Source organism: Anolis sagrei, chromosome 5, assembly GCF_037176765.1.
Source record: "Anolis sagrei isolate rAnoSag1 chromosome 5, rAnoSag1.mat, whole genome shotgun sequence".
NCBI lineage: Eukaryota > Metazoa > Chordata > Lepidosauria > Squamata > Dactyloidae > Anolis > Anolis sagrei.
Window position 1 is genome coordinate 196981430 of NC_090025.1, and position 17823 is coordinate 196999252.

General features: G+C 44.0%; 1 protein-coding gene across 1 annotated transcript; it reads right to left on the reverse strand.

Annotated features, from left to right (window-relative positions):
* Window positions 1–890: 890 nt before the first annotated feature.
* Window positions 891–16198, reverse strand: LOC137097145 (C-type lectin domain family 2 member B-like). Its single transcript, XM_067468527.1, has 6 exons — window positions 16111–16198; window positions 15534–15635; window positions 10095–10193; window positions 7670–7821; window positions 3078–3217; window positions 891–1005 (listed from the first exon to the last, which is right to left on the reverse strand). The coding sequence occupies exons 1-6, from the start codon at window positions 16196–16198 to the stop codon at window positions 891–893; spliced, it is 696 nt and encodes a 231-aa protein (XP_067324628.1).
* Between the last annotated feature and the right edge of the window lie 1625 nt (window positions 16199–17823).

Consider the following 17823-nt stretch of genomic DNA (forward strand, 5'->3'; position numbering starts at 1 on the left):
CCATTGTTCCATTGCATCCTGGTCTCCAGGGAAGCAGAAAACAAGCTTGCTCCCTCCTCCTCCCTGTGGCTTCCTCTCACATATTTATACATGGCTATCATCATATCTCCTCTCAGCCTTCTCTTCTTCAGGTTAAACATGCCCAGTTCCCTAAGCCGCTCCTCATAGGGCTTGTTCTCCAGACCCTTGATCATTTTAGTCGCCCTCCTCTGGACACATTCCAGCTTGTCAATATCTCTCTTGAATTGTGGTGCCCAGAATTGGACACAATATTCCAGGTAATGTGGTCTAACCAAAGCGGAATAGAGCATGGGGAGCATGACTTCCTTAGATCTAGACACTACGCTCCTCTTGATGCAGGCCAAAATCCCATTGGCTTTTTTTTTTGCCGCCACATCACATTGTTGGCTCATGTTTAACTTGTTGTCCATGAGGACACCAAGATCTTTTTCACATGTACTGCTCTCAAGCCAGGCATTGTCCCCCATTCTGTCTCTGCCTAAGTGGAGTATCTTGCATTTGTCCCTGTTGAACTTCATTTTGTTAGTTTTGGCCCACATAACCTATCAAAACAATGCAGCATCCAAACACAAGCCATTTAGGAGGTGGAGGATTTTCATGGAGGGGTTCTCCATCTTGTGTCATGGGCTGGCAAATGAAGACGACACCCTCCAGGCACAGGTGGATTCTAAAGGCAAGTTTATTTCTTGTAACAGAAAGGTGACGGACTGTGGGTAACTACGGTGATTGCCAAAAGGCAGCACCAAGATCTGGTCCTGTTGGGGGTCACCACTGTCTACCTTTACAGAATCATCTCCTCCTCCTCCCCCTCCTCCTCCAACCTCTCCTCCACCTTCTCCTCCACCTTCTGGACTTCTGCAACTCCAAACTCAGCCAAAAAGGGTCTTTGTCTTGCAAATGATAAAAGTCGATTTCGTGCAGGGCTGGGAGCGGAGGCTTCCATTCTGGAGATAGGCACAGCCCTCCTGACCCAACTCAGGGTGGCTGCGGCAAAGGAGAAAAGGAGAAGAGTTAACAACAACAACATGGAAAATGAACATGCAAAAATCCTGTGGGACTTTCGAATCCAGACTGACAAAGTTTTGGAACACAATACACCAGACATCACGATTATGGAAAAGAAAAAAGTCTGGATGATTGATGTCACCATTCCAGGTGTCAGCTGCATTGAGGAAAACCAACAGGAAAAACTCAGCCTCTATCAACACCTCAAAATGGAACTGCAAAGGCTCTGGCATCAACCAGTCCAGGTGGTCCCAGTGGTCATGGGCGCACTGGGTACCGTGCAAAAGATCTCAGCCGGCATTTGGAAACAATACACATTGACAAAATATTAATCTGTCAACTGTGAAAGGCCACCTGACTTGGATGTGCGCGCATCCTTCGGAAATACATCACACAGTCCTAGACGCTTGGGAATGGTTTGACTTGTGATTTTGTGATACGAAAAAATCCAGCATATAGATCTCGTTTGCTGTGACATACTGTGTTTTTGTGTCAATAATAATAATAATAATAATAATAATCTTTATTTATACCCCGCCATCATCGGGGCAGCTTACTTATCAGGACAGCCTTGAACCTTCCAGACACCTGCTTTGTGTTTCTAATGTGATTATTTAATGTGCAAAATATTTAGGAAAACAATCCTGGAATGGATAAAGATTTGCTACCACACCTGACTTCACGTCCACACCAAAGTGGGAAAACTGTACTCAAACTCAATTTGTGGCCCTGTGGACCCATGGGTGCATTACTGGCCATTTCCAGTTGCAATGTGAAATCCAACAAATGCTCCGTTCAGCAAAGGACAAGAGGGATCCTCTCACTTCTGCAGGAGTCTACATTGTGTACCATGCAGCTGTGGACAAGTCTACAGAGGGACCACCAAACGCAGCATTGCCCAGACACGCATCAAGGGGCATGAAAGGCACTGCAGACTACTTCAACCAGAGAAGTCAGCCATAGCAGAGCACCTGATGAACCAGCCTGGACACAGCGTATTATTTGAGAACACAGAAGTGCTGGGCCACTAACACAACCACCATGTCAGGCTACACAGAGAAGCCATTGAAATCCACAAGAAGCATGTGGACAATTTCAACAGAAAGGAAGAGACCATGAAAATGAACAAAATCTGGCTACCAGTATTAACAATACTCTAAAATTACAACAGCAAAACAGCAGAGAGGAAACAACCAGGCACATCTTAACACCTCTCAACAAAAGATTTTCCCAGGCTCAAGCAGGCCTTCAAATGCTAATGAAGGTGGTCAGTTGAAACATTCACACCTAGCTCCAGCAGAGAAGAGCTCTTTGCCCCACCCCAGCCATTCCACAGATATATAAACCCATTGTCCTAATTCCAACAGACCTCACTACCTCTGAGGATGCTTGCCATAGATGCAGGCGAAACGTCAGGAGAAATACCTCTAGAACATGGCCCTATAGCCCGAAAAAACCCACAAGAACCTAGTGATTCCAGAATTCCAACAGACCTCACTACCTCTGAGGATGCTTGCCATAGATGCAGGCGAAACGTCAGGAGAAATGCCTCTAGAACTTGGCCCTATAGCCCGAAAAAACCCACAAGAATCTAGTGATTCCAGCCATGAAAGCCTTCGACAATACAATGTGACATCAGTTCCTTATTTAATTTCTACTTCACCTTTCCTCCAATATGGGACCCAAAGGGGTTCACCGTATGGGTTCATGCCATTTCCCCAGGGATTTAAGGGCTTCGGACAGATTTGTTTGCTGTAGTTTGCCTTCGGGTTTATTTTTTCATGGTGACCTGAGGGCAAAACTATCCCCGGGTTTCTCTGGCGAGATCTGTCCAGAGGAAGTTCAGCATTGTCTCCCTTTGGGATTGAGAAAGTGTGGCTTGCCTTCAGAGCCTGGTTCCCATGGTCATAGAATCACCAAGTTGGGAGAGACTCCGAGAGACCCCCAGCCCGGCCCCCTTTTTCCAGGTAGAAGTGGTGCCGCCCACCCTTATTCTGCTGTGTGGGGTAAAGACGCCCATCTGAATGCCCTGGAGTCAGAGGGACACTTACTTTTTCGAATCGAAAGCTGACCCATCTGTCCACATCCACTGATTCGCATCCGTATCGTACTTTAGGCCAATCCAGAATTTGTGGAAGTTGCTGTGCTTGTGACGATCGAAATGTTTTATTGATTCATGCTTCAGGAAATTCTACAATGTGGAACAACAGGGATCTTTTGTTTGTTTGTGTGCGTGTGAAGAAATGCTGACATATATGGCAAAAACACAAACTGAGAAGGCACTTTGCTCATGCAGGCTCATGAATATTCCCAATTAACGTTTAGTTGCTTCCTTATATTGCTACTCCTGTTTTAGGAGAGGAAGGAAACACCTTACACGATGATAATAATCTATATAAATAAAAATGTCATGTTCGTTTGTGGGATTAACATAACTCAAAAACCACTGGATGAATTGACACCAAATTTGGACACAAGACACCTCTCAGGCCAACGAGTGACCTTCACTCATAAAAACTTTGAAAAACACAGCAAAAGAGGCTTAAAAACTAAAAAACAAAAACTACATTACAACACATGAACAAAACTACACATATACACTAACACATATACACACACACACAAATATACACACACACGTGTGTGTGTCTGTGTGTCTGTGTGTATATATATATACACACACACAGCACATATACACAGAAAGGGGAGGGAAGGAAGGAAAGAAGGAAGGAAGGAAGGAAGGAAGGAAGGAAGGAAGGAAGAAGAGAAGGAGGGAGAGAAAGAGGGAAAGAAGGAGGGAAGGTGAGAAGGAAATAAAAAAAGTGAAAGAAGGAAGGAAAGAGAGAGAGAGGGAAGGAAGGAAGGAAGGAAGGAGGGAGAGAAAGAGGGAAAGAAGGAGAGAAGGAGAGAAGGAAATAAAAAGCAAAAGAAGGAAGGAAAGAGAGAGGGAAGGAAGAAGGGAAGGGACGAAAGAGAGAAAGAGGGAGAGGAGGAAGGAAGGAAGGAAGAAAGGAGAGAAGGAGGGAGAGAAAGAGGGAAAGAAGGATGGAAGCAGAGAAGGAAATAAAAAAGTGAAAGAAGGAAGGAAAGAGGGAGGGAAGGAAGAAGGGAAGGGACGAAAGAGAGAAAGAGGGAGGGAAGGAAGGAAGGAAGGAATGAAGGAAGGAGAGAAGAAGGGAGAGAAAGAGGGAAAGAAGGAGGGAAGGAGAGAAGGAAATAAAAAGCAAAAGAAGGAAGGAAAGAGAGATGGAAGGAAGAAGGGAGGGGACGAAAGAGAAAAAGAGGGAGAGAAAGAAGGAAGGAAGGAAGGAAGGAAGGAAGGAAGGAAGGAAGGAAGGAAGGAAGGAAGGAGAGAAGAAGGGAGAGAAAGAGGGAAAGAAGGAAGGAAGGAGAGAAGGAGGGAAGGAAATAAAAAGCAAAAGAAGGAAGGAAAGAGGGAGGGAAGGAAGGAGGGAAGGGATGAAAGATGGATGGATGGATGGAAGGAAGGAAGGAGAGAAAGAGGGAAAGAGGGAAAGAAGGACGAAAGGAGAGAAGGAAATAAAAAAGTGAAAGAAGGAAGGAAAGAGGGAGGGAAGGAAGGAGAGAAGGGATGAAAGATGAAGGAAGGAAGGAAGGAAGGAAGGAAGGAAGGAAGGAAGGAGAGAAGGAGAGAGAGAAAGAGGGAAAGAAGGAGGGAAGGAAATAAAAAAGTGAAAGAAGGAAGGAAAGAGAGAGGGAAGGAAGGAAGGAGGGAAGGGACAAAAGAGAGAAAGAGGGAGGGAAGGAAGGAAGGAAAGAGAGAAGGAAGGATGGAACCAAACAGCAAAGGAAGGGAGGAAAGAAACAGGTAGAGAAGGAAGAAAGAAGAAGGGAAAGAAGGAAAAGAAAAAGAGGGAAAGAAAGAGGGAGGGAAGGAAAGAGCAAAAGAAAGGAGGAGAGAAATAGGAAGGAAAGGGCCTTCTTGGTGGTGACCCCCCACCTGTGGAATTCGCTCCCCTGCAAAATTAGATCAGCGTCCTCCCTCCTTTCTTTCAGAAGAAAACTGAAAGACGTGGTTGTGGAACCAGGCTTTTGGCTAATGGATATAACGGCACCTGAACAGTGAATTGCACCAGACGGTTGTTATAATGGAAATGCCTTTATAATTGGATAATGTTGTTTTTGTTGGGGTTCAGCCTCCGTGTGAACCTGACTCTGATTCTTTGATTGTATTTCCTGATGCAACGGAACAGGCTACTGAACATGTATTTTTCCCTGATGGTTTGAAAACTGTTGATTCTGAGGTCAGTGGCTGGGAAAGTGAAATTAAACATCCTGATGAGGATGTTTCAGAATCAAGCGGTGATAACTCTCCAGAGGAGTTAACACCTGCCTTTTTAATGAGGATAGAAGAAGGCAGATTTGGGGAAACAGGAGTGAATCACAGAGTCTGAGAAGGTCAAGTAGATTAAAGGAAAAGGAGCCTTCCAAGCCTGGAGGCGTGTCCCGAAACATTTTCTTTACTTTGAGGTGTTTTCCCCCGGGCTGTCTTGTTAGATCAAGCATTGTTTAGACTGAGGCATTACCTTGGCTGAGTTCCCGTTTCCCATGGCCTGCATTCCCAGAGGCTTCTAATTTCCATGTATGATTAGTGAGATACTAACAGGTTCCAGGTTTTTATAGTGTTGCTTTTGATCTAGTTCAGAGTTTCAGAATTTTGATCGAGTTCAGAGATATTCCTGACTGCTGAGTTTTACTGAGGCTTTTTGACTTTGCATTTTCCTCTATTTTGTAACCATTTTTTCATCAATAGAAAAGGATTGTTTTTCCCACAGTCAAGTGTGGTGGACTTAATCTTATGGTCTTGTTTCCTGATCTGGGTTGCAACAGTTTTAATGTATTGTATTGTATGATTTTATTTTGCGTTTATAATTGTAATTATTGCGGCATCGAATCGTTGCCATTGTTAGCCGCTGTGAGTCCCCCTGCGGGGGTGGGAAGAGTGGGGTAGAAGTGCTGTAAATAAATAAATATTAGAGTTGGGTGTCATCTGCGTAGAGATTGCACCGAACTCCGAAACTCTAGATGACCTCACCCAGCGGTTTCACGTAGATATTAAAAAGCATGGGGGAAAGAATAGAACCTTGCGGGATCCCCCCCCCCCTTTGCACAGTGTAATGATTCTTGATTCTTACCTAGAAAGCCGAAGGAGAAGCCTGGGATATCAGTGAGGCAGGCCTCCATTTTGGGAGTGTAAGCAAAGGAAGCAGACATCTTGGGAGTGTAAAGTGAGAAGAGGGGGAGGAGCTGGAGATCTCTTGGGATTGGTTAGGACAGATGGGAGGAGCCAAGTCCTGAGAGGGAAAAGTGTCAGCTTCTAAGAGAGCAGGGAGATGAGTTTTGGGAACAGAAGAAAGGAAAGGTATTTTTTTGAGCTAAGATTTTTTTCTGACAGAGGGCATTTGTGGCAGGCAAGGCTGCATTATTGGCCAGAACGGTCAAGTAGTCGCCTGGGTGCTTGTGGGTGTTTACACAAGTGGTTTGCTCTCTGGGTAGAGTAGATTAGCTATAGAGAACTCTGATTAGAGTGGGCTAATTGCTCTGAAGACAGCCTGAGTAGGTTAGTCTGGGGGAACTCACTGCTATTGTGTTACTGTTGCAACCCAGAGCAGGAAACGAGACCATAAGATAAAAATCCACCACACTTGACTGTGGGAAAAAATAATCCCTTTTTATTGATGAAAAATGGTTACAAAATAGAGGAAAATACAAAGTCAAAAAGCCACAGTAAAATTCAGCAGGCAGGAATATCTCTGAACTAGATCAAAATTCCAAAAGCAACACTATAAAAACCTGGAACCTGTTAGCAAACCACTAACCGTACTTGGAGCACTAGAAGCCTCTTGGGATGTAGGCCACGGGAAACAGGGAAATCTGTCAAGGTAATGCCTCAGTCTAAACTTTGAAGCCTGTGTTTCCTTTTCCCTTAATCTGCTTGACCTTCGCAGACTCTGGGATTCACTCCTGTTTTTCCAAATCTGTCCTTTTCTATCCTCATTAAGGAAGCCAGGTGTTAACTCCTCTGGAGAGCTATCACCGCTTGGCTCTGCAACATTCTCATCAGAATGTGTAGTTTCACTTTCCAAGCCACTGACCTCAGAATCAACATTTTCATTACCATCAGGGAAAAATACATGTTCAGTAGCATCAGGAAATACAATCAGAGAATCAGGTTCAGGTTCACACGCAGGCTAAACCCCAACAGTTACTGTAGAGTGAGGAATTTTGGTAGTGATTAAGTCAAGTAACCTGTTTAAAGGAACCATCAAGAATATTGTACTTTAGTAACCATTTAAGCTTTTGTGTCTCATCAAAGAAGTCAGTTGTTTGTTTGATCTCATCAATAAATCTTTTCTCTATTTCAACTTTTAAAGAAGCCTCAGTTGTAATTCAATCAGGTGGGGATAATTCTAGTTGCTTTAACATCTTAACATCACACTCATCTCAGGGAGCTAAGGGAGAGCTGTATTGGGTTGGCAGGAAGAAGCTTACCTCAGAGAATCGTCTTTAATGTCCTAAGGTTCTTAGGTGGTGGCAGGTGGTGAGATTAACCTTTTAAAGTGGTGGCCGCGGCGTGATTTATACTAAAACATAATACGCGATACTTTAAACACAGCCATACCATCTCTTTTGTGCCATTGACGATCGTCAGAGCGGAGTGTTCCTCGTGGCAGAAGCCCCTGCTCCAAGGCCAGCTCATGGCTCTGTGCCCAAAGAGGTAGCAGTTGTCTCCCCACTGCACCCAGGGGACTTCGCAGATGCTGCAGTTATACACTGCGAAGAGGAAGGGTGGCGTTGGGACAAAGAAAAAGAAAAAAAATCAGATTTTCTGCTGACACCATCCTATGAAATAACACCTTTTCTGACCCTTTCATTGCTCTGCAAAGCCACAGGGCATCACTTCTAGGCTGCAGTCCTGATGGTGACATTTGCACCCAGGACTGTGGCTCCACTGGCTGGGAGTCAGCTGCATTAAGATCACTACTGACCGAAAGGTAATGAGTTCGAGGCCAACCCAGGTTGGAGTGAGCTTTCGACCAATTTCCGGCACCGGGATTCCGGCACCGGGAATGTGGCGCAGCGAGCAGTGTCAGCTGCATTAAGATCACTCTGACCAAAAGATCATGAGTTTGAAGCCAGCCTGGGTTGGAGTGGGCTTCCAACCAATTGTGTAGCCTGTTGCTGACCTTTGCAACCCAAAAGACAGTTGCATCTGTCAAGTAGGAAAATTAGGTACCACCTTGTGTGGGGAGGCTAAACTAACTAATTTATAACGCCATAAAAAAAGACTCCGGCAAAGCACTCCAGCGAAAGCATGCGGGGAATGTGGAAGTACTTCATCAGTGTTGCAGATGGACGATGAAAGCGACAGCTCCCCTGGTGGCCAGAAAAAGTTAAATAGCCCCTGTCTATGTCTGTATACGTTGTATGTCAAATTGGCATTGAATGTTTGCCATATACGTGTACACTGTAATCCGCCCTGAGTCCCCTGCGGGATGAGAAGGGCGGAATAAAAATACTGTAAATAAATAAATTTGTGTAGCTTGCTGTCGATCTTTGCAGCCTGAAAGACAGTTGCATCTGTCAAGTAGGAAATTTAGGTACCGTTTATGCGAGGAGACAAATTTAACTAATTTACGAGGCCATACAAATCTCCAGCGAGCATGCAAAGAATGAGGAAGTACTTTATAAGTGTCACAAATGGTCGGTGAAGGGAGAGCTCCCCTGGTGGCCAGAATACCCTCAAGAAAAAGCTGGAATGTTAAATAGCCTCTGAGTGTCTGCCTATATATGTTGTGTGTCTATGGCATTGAATGTTTGCCATGTATATGTGCATTGTAATCCACCCTGAGTTCCCTGCGGGGTGAGAAGGGTGGAATATAAATACTGTAAATAAATAAATAAATAAATAATAAACTTTATATATTACCCTTCTCACCCCGAAGGGGACTCAGAGCAGTTTACAAGATATATATATATATTGTTCCGTCTCCCAGGAGCCTGGGTTTATTGCCTTTTTGGGTTGCTTAAATTGTTTGCCCCTTGCCTTTCTCTTGGAAGCTGCTGCAGCCTTTGCAAGGCCTAAAAGGTTAGCAGCCAGAGGCAGGAAAGCCAGTTTGCAGGCTCTCTGCAATGATTGGCCAAAGAGTAGCTCTTTGGGCCCGCCCCTGCTTCCAGGGTAGAAGCATCCATCTTGGAGGTCTCCCTGCCCCTTCAGTCTTAAGGAAGAATTGGATGTGCTGAAGGCCAAAAAAGGTAGCTCAGAAAAAACCACCGCAAAAACGATTGAGTTAAGCTTAATTGAGTTACAGTTAGGTAAGCTAAATTAAGAACAATTGAGAGTTGAGATAAGTGTAATTGAGCTATCATAGTTAGAGAATTGAGAGAAGCTAAATTGAGTCATAGAATAGAATTGAGTTTTATAGAGTTTATAGGGAGATAGGCCGTATTGCCTTTTCTCCAAGGCTAGTCTGGAACCTAGATAGTTAGAGAAAGATTGGTTCTTTCTATAGATAAGGGCTCTGGATTAGGGTGAGGGATTCCTGGACCCATTGCCTCTTGGAGAAGGAATATCTGTTTGATTTTATCTATTGACTGTTTGATTGCAACTTTGAAAGAACTGTACCAAGTCTGCAAGACTTTGAAATAAATATCCTTTTTGATGTTTGGAACTTGCAATAGACTCCATTGTTGTTTATCTCAATTTTCTCCAGAAAGCCCCAACAGTTTGCCCCGACATAGGGACAGCACATCATAGTTTGTTTTATAAAGCGTCTGGGTGTAATGGCACACACACACACACACACACATATATATATCACACAATATATTATATCATTAGCATAGTACAATATCAGTACTAATTATTACTATATTGTACTATACCATTATATTGTAATATTATTAGCAATATTACATGTAATATAAATATATAATTATAATATATTATTATTAGAAGTAGTATTATATTGCATTACATTATAATATTATAAATGTTATATGTATATTATACTATACTATACTATATTAATTCGGCATTGGCCCACCTTTGCCAAATTGCAGGTCTCTCAGGAATTCAGCCAGGATGATGACCTGCAAGTTGATCACATCCTTCAGTTCCTTGGACTTCTCTGAGAGCTTGCTCACTTCGGACAAAAGCAAAACACAAACCCAAGTAAGTATTAAGAGCACAAATGACCTCTTCACGGTTTGGATAAACTTGTGGTGAAGGGTGTTCTGCTTCTACGAAGAGGCAGCACGGGTCAATTGAATACATCAGTGTTGGGGCTTGGAGAGTCCCTAGTACAGTGGTTCTCAACCTGTGGGTCCCCAGGTGTTTTGCCCTACAACTCCCAGAAATCCCAGCCAGTTTACCAGCTGCTAGGACTTCTGGGAGTTGAAGGCCAAAAACATCTGGGGACCCCAGGTTGAGAACCACTGCCCTAGTGTCTTTTCTTCCAGTTAGACACTAGAGACAGGAGATCCAAACTACAGCTTTATGACTGGCCAGAGTAAAATTGAGGGTGACCAGCAAAGGAAAAACAAGTGTCAGAAGATCTGAGTTGCAGCTTGGTACTTTTATAGTCCAAAGCAAAAATATGTGCGTGCTGCAAGCCATTTCCTCATTCACAAGTCTTTCGGTTTCTCTATCCTTCTACGTGCGCTTCTTATCCACGCAATTTCTCCTTCTCTCTTCCCCTCTTCCTGCGCTCCCCGTCCTTTCTTTTCAGGTCACCCTTTTCCTACTTCCATATCTTCTTAATTGCCCATCTAAGACTCCTGCTGTACTCTCTTGTGTCCTAACAACACAAGCAAAAGGCTTTGAAACAGCTGAAATTGAACTTACTAATGCCTTGAAAGGTCTCTCCATCGACTGCAAAGATAACCACCTGAAGCCTAACCCTGCCAAAACACACGTGTGTGCTTTCCACCTACGCAACCGTGAAGCCAACAGGAAATTGAAAGAAAGTCACCTGGGAAGGTCAAGATCTTGAACATTGTTTCCATCCTAAATATCTCGGTGTCACCTTAGATCAAACGCTAGCATATAGAAAACACTGCTTGAACACCAAGCACAAAATAGCTGCAGAATAATCACAGGATGTCTTAAACCTACACCTGTTGGTAAACTCTACAAGCTAGCTGGCATTCCCCCCCCCCCCCCAACAATACAAGCAAAAGACTTTGAAACAGTTGAAATCCAACTTACTAATGCATTGAAAGATCTCTCCAGCTACTGTAAAGATAACAACCTGAAGCCTAACCCTACCAAGACACAAGTGTGTGGTTTCCACCTACGCAACCATGAAGCCAGCAGAAAATTGAAAGTCACTGGGGAAGGTCAAGAGCTTGAACAATGTTTCCATCCTAAATATCTCGGGGTCACCTTAGATCAAACACTAGCATTTAGGAAACACTGCTTGAACATCAAGCACAAAGTAGATGCATGCAGTAACATCCTGCGGAAACTTACCAGCAGAACATGGGGTCTAGACACAAAACTAGTGAGAACATCAGCCCTGGCCTTGTCTTACTCAACTGAGTATGCCTGCCCTGTTTGGCATAGGTCTGCCCAGGCAAAGCAGGGGAACATAGCATTGAACGAAACATGCAGAATAATCACAGGATGTCTTAAACCTACACCTGTTGGTAAACTCTACAAGCTAGCTGGCATTCCCCCCCCCCCCCCAACAATACAAGCAAAAGACTTTGAAACAGTTGAAATCCAACTTACTAATGCATTGAAAGATCTCTCCAGCTACTGTAAAGATAACAACCTGAAGCCTAACCCTACCAAGACACAAGTGTGTGGTTTCCACCTACGCAACCATGAAGCCAGCAGAAAATTGAAAGTCACTGGGGAAGGTCAAGAGCTTGAACAATGTTTGCATCCTAAATATCTCGGGGTCACCTTAGATCAAACACTAGCATTTAGGAAACACTGCTTGAACATCAAGCACAAAGTAGATGCATGCAGTAACATCCTGCGGAAACTTACCAGCAGAACATGGGGTCTAGACACAAAACTAGTGAGAACATCAGCCCTGGCCTTGTCTTACTCAACTGAGTATGCCTGCCCTGTTTGGCATAGGTCTGCCCAGGCAAAGCAGGGGAACATAGCATTGAACGAAACATGCAGAATAATCACAGGATGTCTTAAACCTACACCTGTTGATAAACTCTACAAGCTAGCTGGCATTGCCCTCCCCCCCAACAACAACACAAGCAAAAGACTTTGAAACAATTGAAATCCAACTTACTAATGCCTTGAAAGATTTCTCCAGCTACTGCAAAGATAACCACCTGAAGCCTAACCCTGCCAAGACACAAGTGTGTGCTTTCCACCTACACAACCGTGAAGCCAACAGGAAATTGAAAGTCACCTGGGAAGGTCAAGAGTTTGAACATTGTTTCCATCCCAAATATCTGGGTGTCACCTTAGATCTAACACTAGCATATAGGAAACACTGCATGAACACCAAGCACAAAGTAGCTGCATGCAGTAACATCCTGCGGAAACTTACTGGCAGCACATGGGGTGCAGACCCAAAATTAATACGAACATCGGCACTGGTCTTGTCTTACTCAACTGCTGAATATGCCTGCCCTGTTTGGCACAAGTCTGCCCATGCAAAACAGATGAACGTAGCATTGAATGAAACATGCAGAATAATAACAGGATGTCTTAAACCTACACCTGTTGATAAACCCTACAAGCTAGCTGGCATTGCCCCCCCCCCCCCAGAACAACACAAGCCAAAGACTTTGAAATAGTTGAAATCCAACTTACTAATGCCTTGAAACATCTCTCCAGTTACTGTTAAGATAACCACCTGAAGCCTAACCCTGTCAAGACACAAGTGTGTGCTTGCCACCTACGCAACCATGAAGCCAACAGAAAATTGAAAGTCACTGGGGAAGGTCAAGAGCTTGAACATTGTTTCCATCCTAAATATCTCGGTGGCACCTTAGATCAAACACTAGCATATAGGAAACACTGCTTGAACTGCATGCAGTAGCATCCTGCAGAAACTTACTGGCAGCACATGGGGTGCAGACCCAAAATTAGTAAGAACATCAGCCTTGTCTTACTCAACTGCTGAGTATGCCTGCCTGGTTTGGCACATGTCTGCCCATGCAAAACAGGTGAACGTAGCATTGACCAAAACATGCAGAATAATCACAGGATGTCTTAAACCTACACCTGTTGATAAACTCTCATTGAATGAAACATGCAGAATAATCACAGGATGTCTTAAACCTACACCTGTTGATAAACTCTCATTGAATGAAACATGCAGAATAATCACAGGATGTCTTAAACCTACACCTGTTGATAAACTCTCATTGAACGAAACATGCAGAATAATCACAGGATGTCTTAAACCTACACCTGTTGATAAACTCTCATTGAATGAAACATGCAGAATAATCACAGGATGTCTTAAACCTACACCTGTTGATAAACTCTCATTGAATGAAAATGCAGAATAATCACAAGATGTCTTAAACCTACACCTGTTGGTAAACTCTCATTGAATGAAACATGCAGAATAATCACATGATGTCTTAAACCTACACCTGTTGGTAAACTCTCATTGAATGAAACATGCAGAATAATCACAAGATGTCTTAAACCTACACCTGTTGGTAAACTCTCATTGAATGAAACATGCAGAATAATCACAGGATGTCTTAAACCTACACCTGTTGATAAACTCTCATTGAACGAAACATGTAGAATAATCACAGGATGTCTTAAAACTACACCTCTTGATAAACTCTCATTGAATGAAACATGCAGAATAATCACAGGATGTCTTAAACCTACACCTGTTGATAAACTCTCATTGAATGAAACATGCAGAATAATCACAGGATGTCTTAAACCTACACCTGTTGATAAACTCTCATTGAATGAAACATGCAGAATAATCACAGGATGTCTTAAACCTACACCTGTTGATAAACTCTCATTGAATGAAACATGCAGAATAATCACAGGATGTCTTAAACCTACACCTGTTGATAAACTCTCATTGAAAGAAACATGCAGAATAATCACAAGATGTCTTAAACTTACACCTGTTGGTAAACTGTCATTGAATGAAACATGTAGAATAATCACAGGATGTCTTAAACCTACACCTGTTGATGAACTCTCATTGAATGAAACATGCAGAATAACAACAGGATGTCTTAAACCTACACCTGTTGATAAATTCTCATTGAATGAAACATGCAGAATAATCACAGGATGTCTTAAACCTACACCTGTTGATAAACTCTCATTGAATGAAACATGCAGAATAATCACAGGATGTCTTAAACCTACACCTGTTGATAAACTCTCATTGAATGAAACATGGGGAATAATCACAGGATGTCTTAAACCTACACCTGTTGATAAACTCTCATTGAATGAAACATGCAGAATAATCACAGGATGTCTTAAACCTACACCTGTTGATAAACTCTCATTGAATGAAACATGCAGAATAATCACAGGATGTCTTAAACCTACACCTGTTGATAAACTCTCATTGAATGAAACATGCAGAATAATCACAGGATGTCTTAAACCTACACCTGTTGATAAATTCTCATTGAATGAAACATGCAGAATAATCACAGGATGTCTTAAACCTACACCTGTTGATAAACTCTCATTGAATGAAACATGCAGAATAATCACAGGATGTCTTAAACCTACACCTGTTGATAAACTCTACAAGCTAGCTGGCAGTGACCCTCCTGATGTGCGATGGGAAGTTGCTGCTAAATGTGAGAGAAATAAGGTTGAACACTGTGAAAGCCACCCACTACATGGCTACCAGCCTCCTCCCAGTAGACTTAAATCAAGGGAAAGCTTCAAGAAAACTACCACTCCTCTTGGAAGTTGGCACCCCTCCAGCAACAGCAAGGGTATCCCTCTGGGCAGCTAAATCAGGAAATCCAAACTGGATGGCCCCCCATGAGAGAGGGTGTGAACCAAGAATGGGCAACATGGAAGTCCCTGAACAGACTCAGAAGTGGAGTGGGGAGGTCAAAAGACAACCTGGCAAAATGGCATGACCTAAAAGAATCCCAAACCTTGTGTGACTGTGGAGCACAACAGGCAACTCTGCATCTGTATGCTTGTCCACTATGCCCTGCCTCATGTACAGAGGAAGAATTGTTGGAGGCTATGGACAATGCTGTTGCTGTTGCCTGTTTTTGGTCAAAAGACATTTAGCTGCCTGCGCTCCTTCTGATTTTATCAGTTTTGTACTAATTTATGCAATGCTTTTGATACGAAATAAATAAAACCTCTTCTCAGTTGTCTATCTAAGGCTCCTGCTGTGCTCTCTTTTGTCCAGCGAGACTGAGAGAATGACCCTTAGAACCTCTTCTTAAATTCCCCCCTCCTTCCTGTCTCAGCCTTCCTTTTTAACTATCTTAAATCTTCATTCATTCAAATAGCTTTTTGCTTATCTTTTACTTGCCTTGAGTGTTCATGATGGCCACCAAAATCATCAGGATTATACAAACCAACAAGAGGCCGATGGTGGAAGAAGAGGACTCCTTGGCAAACTCTATGGCTTGCTCTAATGGGAAGAGAGAAACAAGCGTCAGAGAAGTCAGCCATGCTCCTGGAGTTACATTACTGAGCATATCTAGGAATTTGGGGCCACAGCTGAGGAGCCACTCAGGATATTACCTGGAAAAGCTGCAACCGTACCTCGTGAAGGCGGATCTGGCCAGGGTGGTCCTTAGACACCTCCAGTTTGGACTACTGTAATGCACTCTATGTAGGGCTGCCCTTGAAAACGGCCCGGAAATTTCAATTGGTTCAACGAGCCGCGGTCAGGCGGTCAGGTGCTTCTTATAGGGAGCGGTCAACTCTCCTGTTTAAGGAGCTCCACTGGCTGCCATTCATTTTCCGGTCTCAATTCAAGGTGCAGGTTCTTACCTACAAAGCCCTGAACGTTTTAGGACCTGTCTACCTACGTGACCGTATTTCTATGTACGAACCCACACGATCTCTTCAATCATCTGGAGAGGCGCTGCTCTCGCTCCCACCTCTCTCACAGCATCGATTAGTGGGGATGAGGGAGAGGGCCTTTTCGGTAGTGGCCCCTCGACTCTGGAACTCACTTCCCAGGGACATTAGACTCTGGAACTCACTTCCCAGGGACATTGGCAGTCTTTAGGAGGAGCCTGAAAACGTGGTTCTTCCAGTGTGCCTTCCCAGAATAGAACTCTCAGCAATATGCCCTCATAATGCACTTTAGCACTGACTTTGGATGGATTGTTGTTCTCTCGTTTCTCTCTGAAAAATCCTATCCAGTTATATTTTTACCTATTCCCATCAGCATATTTTCAATTTTAATTTATTACATTTGGCCCAGACATTTTAAAACTGTTTATATGTCACTATTGATAGATGTTTTGTTATGTGATTTATTAGTTGTTCGTTCAGTCATCTCCGACTCTTCGTGACCTCATGGACCAGCCCACGCCAGAGCTCCCTGTCGGCCGTCACCACCCCCAGCTCCTTCAAAGTCAGTCCAGTCACTTCAAGGATGCCATCCATCCATCTTGCCCTTGGTCGGCCCCTCTTCCTTTTGCCTTCCACTTTCCCCAGCATCATTGCCTTCTCTAGGCTTTGCTGTCTCCTCATGATGTGGCCAAAGGACTTCCACTTTGTCTCTAGTCTCCTTCCCTCCAGTGAGCAGCCGGGCTTTCTTTCCTGGAGGATGGACTGGTTGGATCTTCTCGCAGTCCAAGGCACTCTCAGCACCTTCAAGGTCAGTCCAGTCACTTCAAGGATGCCATCCATCCATCTTGCCCTTGGTCGGCCCCTCTTCCTTTTGCCTTCCACTTTCCCCAGCATCATTCCCTTCTCTAGGCTTTGCTGTCTCCTCATGATGTGGCCAAAGGACTTCCGCTTTGTCTCTCGTCTCCTTCCCTCCAGTGATCAGTCGGGCTTTATTTCCTGGAGAATGGACTGGTTGGATCTTCTTGCAGTCCAAGGCACTCTCAGCACTTTCCTCCAACACCACAGCTCAAAAGCCTCTCTCTTCCTTGGCTCAGCCTTCCCTAAGGTCCAGCTCTCACATCCGTAGGTGACTACAGGGAATGCCATGGCTTTGACTAGGCAATGGATCTTGGTTGCCAGTCTGATGTCTCTACTCTTTATTATTTGATCGAGCCTGGACATTGCTCTCCTCCCAAGAAGGAAGCGTCTCCTGATTTCCTGGCCACAATCTGCATCTGCAGTCATCTTTGCACCTAGAAATACAAAGTCTGTCATGGCCTCCACGTTTTCTCCCTCTATTTTCCAGTTGTCAATCATTCTTGTTGCCATAATCTTGGTTTTTTTGATGTTTAGCTGCAACCCGGCTTTTGCGCTTTCTTCTTTCACCTTGATTAGAAGGCTCCTCAGCTCCTCCTCGCTTTCGGCCATCAGAGTGGTGTCATCTGCATATCTGAGGTTGTTAATGTTTCTTCCAGCCATTTTCACCCCAGCCTTGCATTCCTCAAGCCCTGCACATCCTCGCATGATGTGTTCTGCATACAAGTTAAAAAGGTTGGGTGAGAGGATGCAGCCTTGGCGGACGCCTTTCCCAATCTTGAACCCGTCTCCTGTTCCGTGTTCAGTTCTGACTGTGGCTCCTTGGTCCTTGTACAGATTCCTCAGGAGAGAGGGGAGGGGGCTTGGGATGCCCATCCCACCAAGAACTTGCCACCATTTATGATGATCCACACAGTCAAAGGCTTTAGAATAGTCAA